The 3,218-nt window shown below is 62.7% G+C and overlaps 1 protein-coding gene across 1 annotated transcript in view; it reads right to left on the bottom strand.

Annotated features, from left to right (window-relative positions):
• The window catches only part of EMIHUDRAFT_439876 (hypothetical protein), a 3,440-nt gene extending 965 nt beyond the window's left edge, over positions 1–2,475 (bottom strand). Inside the window, exons 1-6 of the mRNA XM_005791760.1 lie at positions 1,968–2,475; positions 1,640–1,682; positions 1,489–1,566; positions 952–1,047; positions 695–811; positions 248–475 (exon numbers count right to left, since the gene is read on the bottom strand). Of these exons, the coding sequence (XP_005791817.1) occupies positions 248–475; positions 695–811; positions 952–1,047; positions 1,489–1,566; positions 1,640–1,682; positions 1,968–2,465 (1,060 nt within the window). The 5' untranslated portion in view covers positions 2,466–2,475. The remainder of the gene's footprint in view (positions 1–247; positions 476–694; positions 812–951; positions 1,048–1,488; positions 1,567–1,639; positions 1,683–1,967) is intronic.
• Positions 2,476–3,218: the final 743 nt, after the last annotated feature.

Genomic DNA, 3,218 nt, shown 5'->3' with positions numbered 1-3,218 from the left:
GGGGGGGGGGGCTGCACACAATCTATCTGACTCGTGCGGTTGCGCTACTTCTCGGCGCTGCTTCTCGGCGCTAACACCTCGGCTGCATCTCGGCTGCATCTCGGCTGCATCTCGGCTGCATCTCGGCTGCATCTCGGCTGCATCTCGGCTGCATCTCGGCTGCATCTCGGCTGCATCTCGGCTGCATCTCGGCTGCATAATCTCGGCTGCATAATCTCGGCTGCATCTCGCTCGCCTCATGCAGCACGCGGTTGCGTGTGTTGACGTTGAAGTCCTCCGTCCGCTGGCACGAGCAGAGCTTGTCGCTGCTCTTGTCGCGCTGCTCCCACTCGCCGGTGGCATAGCCGCGCCGGTCTGACGATTTGAAGTGCTGCGCGCCCGTCTCCTGGAAGAGCGCCGCCCGGCCCGGCTCCGCCGCGAAGGCCTCGAGGCGTGCCATCGAGTGGTGCAGGTCCGTGCGGTAGCCGTCCATCTCCTGGTAGGTAAGGTGAGGTAAGCTAGGTACACTTCTCCACACACACGAGGTGGTGAAGGGCAGGGCAGCCCTCCGACTCCACGTCTAGACGACAGGAGCCCCGCGGCACTAAAGGTGCAAGGCCCGGTGCGCGCGCGCGTGGGTGGGCGGGGTGCGCGTGCGTGCGTGCGTGCGTGCGTGCGTGCGTGCGTGCGTGCGTGCGTGTGTGTGTGTGTCCACCTGGTAGTGAAGTCCCCAGTTGAGGAGCACAACGTCGGCCGAGCCAATTGCCGCCTCGACCTCGTCCGGCTGCATCGTCGTCACGCGCGCATACATCATCCGCATCCCGCTGGCCACCTGTTCACAGCTAGAGGTGTGAGGAGACGCTGTTCACAGCAGCATACGTCATCCGCATCCCGCTGGCCACCTGTTCACAGCTAGAGGTGTGAGGAGACGCTGTTCACAGCAGCATACGTCATCCGCATCCCGCTGGCCACCTCGACGGGCAGCTTGGGCGGCTTCTTCCGCTTGCCTCTGTTCCAGAGGGGCTTGGTCGCGAGCAGGAAGGACTCGTGCGAGGCCGAGTGGGGCACCTTGAGGGGAGATATGGGGAGATATGGGGAGATATGGGGAGATATGGGGAGGAAGGACTCGTGCGAGGCCGAGTGGGGCGCCTCGATGTTAATTAACATTTAATTAACAGTTAATTAATAACTAATTGGGTCGAGTGGGGCACCATGAGTGAGGAGGGGGAGCGGACGGCCTCCGGTGTGGCACACCTCCCCATATCTCCCCATATCTCCCCATATCTCGCACCTTGAGCGAGGGGGGGGGGAAGCGGACTCCGGTGTGGCACAGTGGCGGTCGCTTGGAGCAGGCGCACTCAATCATCGCTTCCAGGGAGGGGGGGCGTATCTCCCCGTATCTCCCCCTATCTCGCACCTTGAGCGACTCTTTCGCCGCGAGGCACTGCATCTCTCCCCCTATCTCCCCGTATCTCCCCATATCTCCCCATATCTCCCCCTATCTCGCACCTTGAGCGACTCTTTCGCCGCGAGGCACTGCAGCGTGTTGTAAAACTGCTCCATCACCGAGTCGCCCATCACGAGCAGCGTCTTGCCTAGGGTTGTCACAGTCTTCTTCTGGTCAAACCTGCTCCATCACCGAGTCTCGCACCACGAGCAGCGCTCTTGCCGCCCAGCAGCGCAGCCAGCTCGCCCAGGCCCGCCTGCGGCAGGCCAGGAGTTTTCCTCAGAGAGAGAGGCGCAGCAGGAAGGCGTGCACAATTTATGGTGCTCGTTTGCTGCGCGGCTGTTGCTCCCGGCTGCCCTCCCTGTCATCTCGGGTCATCTCGGGGCATCTCGGGGCATCTCGGGGCATCTCGGGTCATCTCTCGGGCCATCTCGTCTCGTCTCCGCGGCCCGTCTCGCGTGCACGTCCAGCTCTCATCACCCCTCCCCATCTCTCTCCCCATCTCTCCCCATGTCTCTCCATCTCTCCCCATCTCTCCCGCCTGCGGCAGCCCGCTCGCGTGCACGTCCGCCTCGCGCAGCCGCGCCTCAGAAGGCCACCCGCCCGCCCTCTTGGCGCGGGGAGAGCAGTACTTGGGCATGATGTACTCGAGCTCACCGGCGACACAGTCACCTCGCACGCCGCCGCCCCTCCAGTCGATCCGTGGCTGGAAGGTGAGGTCCACCCACGACGGCTCGCTCACCCCAAGCCGCGCCGCGCACTCGAGCGACTCGCATGTGCCGACGGCGGGACGGTTAGCTGGAAGGCTGGCCCTCAGCCGCGCGTCCTCCGCTCGCGGCACCTCCGAAGTCCCCCCTGCGCGTCGACGATCTCCTGCGTGAACGCTCACAGCGGCCGGCCGGCGCCCGTCATCGCTGCGCGTCCACCGCACGTCGGCGACGCGTGCGGGCTGCACGTCGAGACTGGAGAGCAGAAGGACGGCGCCAAAGAGCACGAGCACAAATGCCGAGTTGAACTGGTTTGATGAACAGTAGGCCATCCAGCCTTTGCTTCACGCCGACGCCGTAGTGCACGGTAAATAAGAAACTGTCGGCCATAGGCGGGCGCGCGGTGCGGCGTGGCGTGTGAGTGTGTGCGACTGCAACGAAGGACCGCTAGCAAGGATTGGGTTTGTACTATTAACAACGAAGGCGCTCTCAAATAAAAAACTTGCACACCACGCCTAATTTGCCTGGTATGTGCGTGTGGGGTGTGTGGTTGTGCGGGGCGGCGAAGGGCGGGCGCGCGCAAGGCAGAGGCTCTCGGGAAACTCGCGAGTTTCCCTGAGTCTGAGAGCTGGTCTGGGGCAAAATCTGGGGCAAAATTGAGGAAATCGGCACGATACCCAGGTATTTTCCAGGTATACCGGGGTTTTCCAGGTATACCCGCAAAATACCCGGTATTTTGCCGATTTTGGCCCCAAAACAGCCTCAGACACGGCTCAGAGCCCCCCCAAAATGACGAATTCCACGGAGTTTCCCCGGGGTTTCCCGAGGAAACTAGAGGGTGTTGTAGGGAAACGAGCAGGAAACACGGAAAGGAAACCAGGTAGGGTGCGAGAGGAAACCCTCGGACAGGCCAACACACACACACACACACACACACACACAGTAAGGGGTCACACCCGACGACCTCGGGAACTAGCCGGGGCAGTCGGAGAAGTGGCAACTCCGTGCACTGACGGTCGGCCGCCAGAAAACACGCCTCCGTGGCTCGGGTTACACCAATCCTCGCTACCCAACGCGGCCTAAGG

Source organism: Emiliania huxleyi (genome assembly GCF_000372725.1).
Source record: "Emiliania huxleyi CCMP1516 unplaced genomic scaffold EMIHUscaffold_110, whole genome shotgun sequence".
NCBI lineage: Eukaryota > Haptophyta > Isochrysidales > Noelaerhabdaceae > Emiliania > Emiliania huxleyi.
Note: the sequence above shows the minus strand (reverse complement) of the source record. Positions and strands in the feature narration are given on the sequence as shown.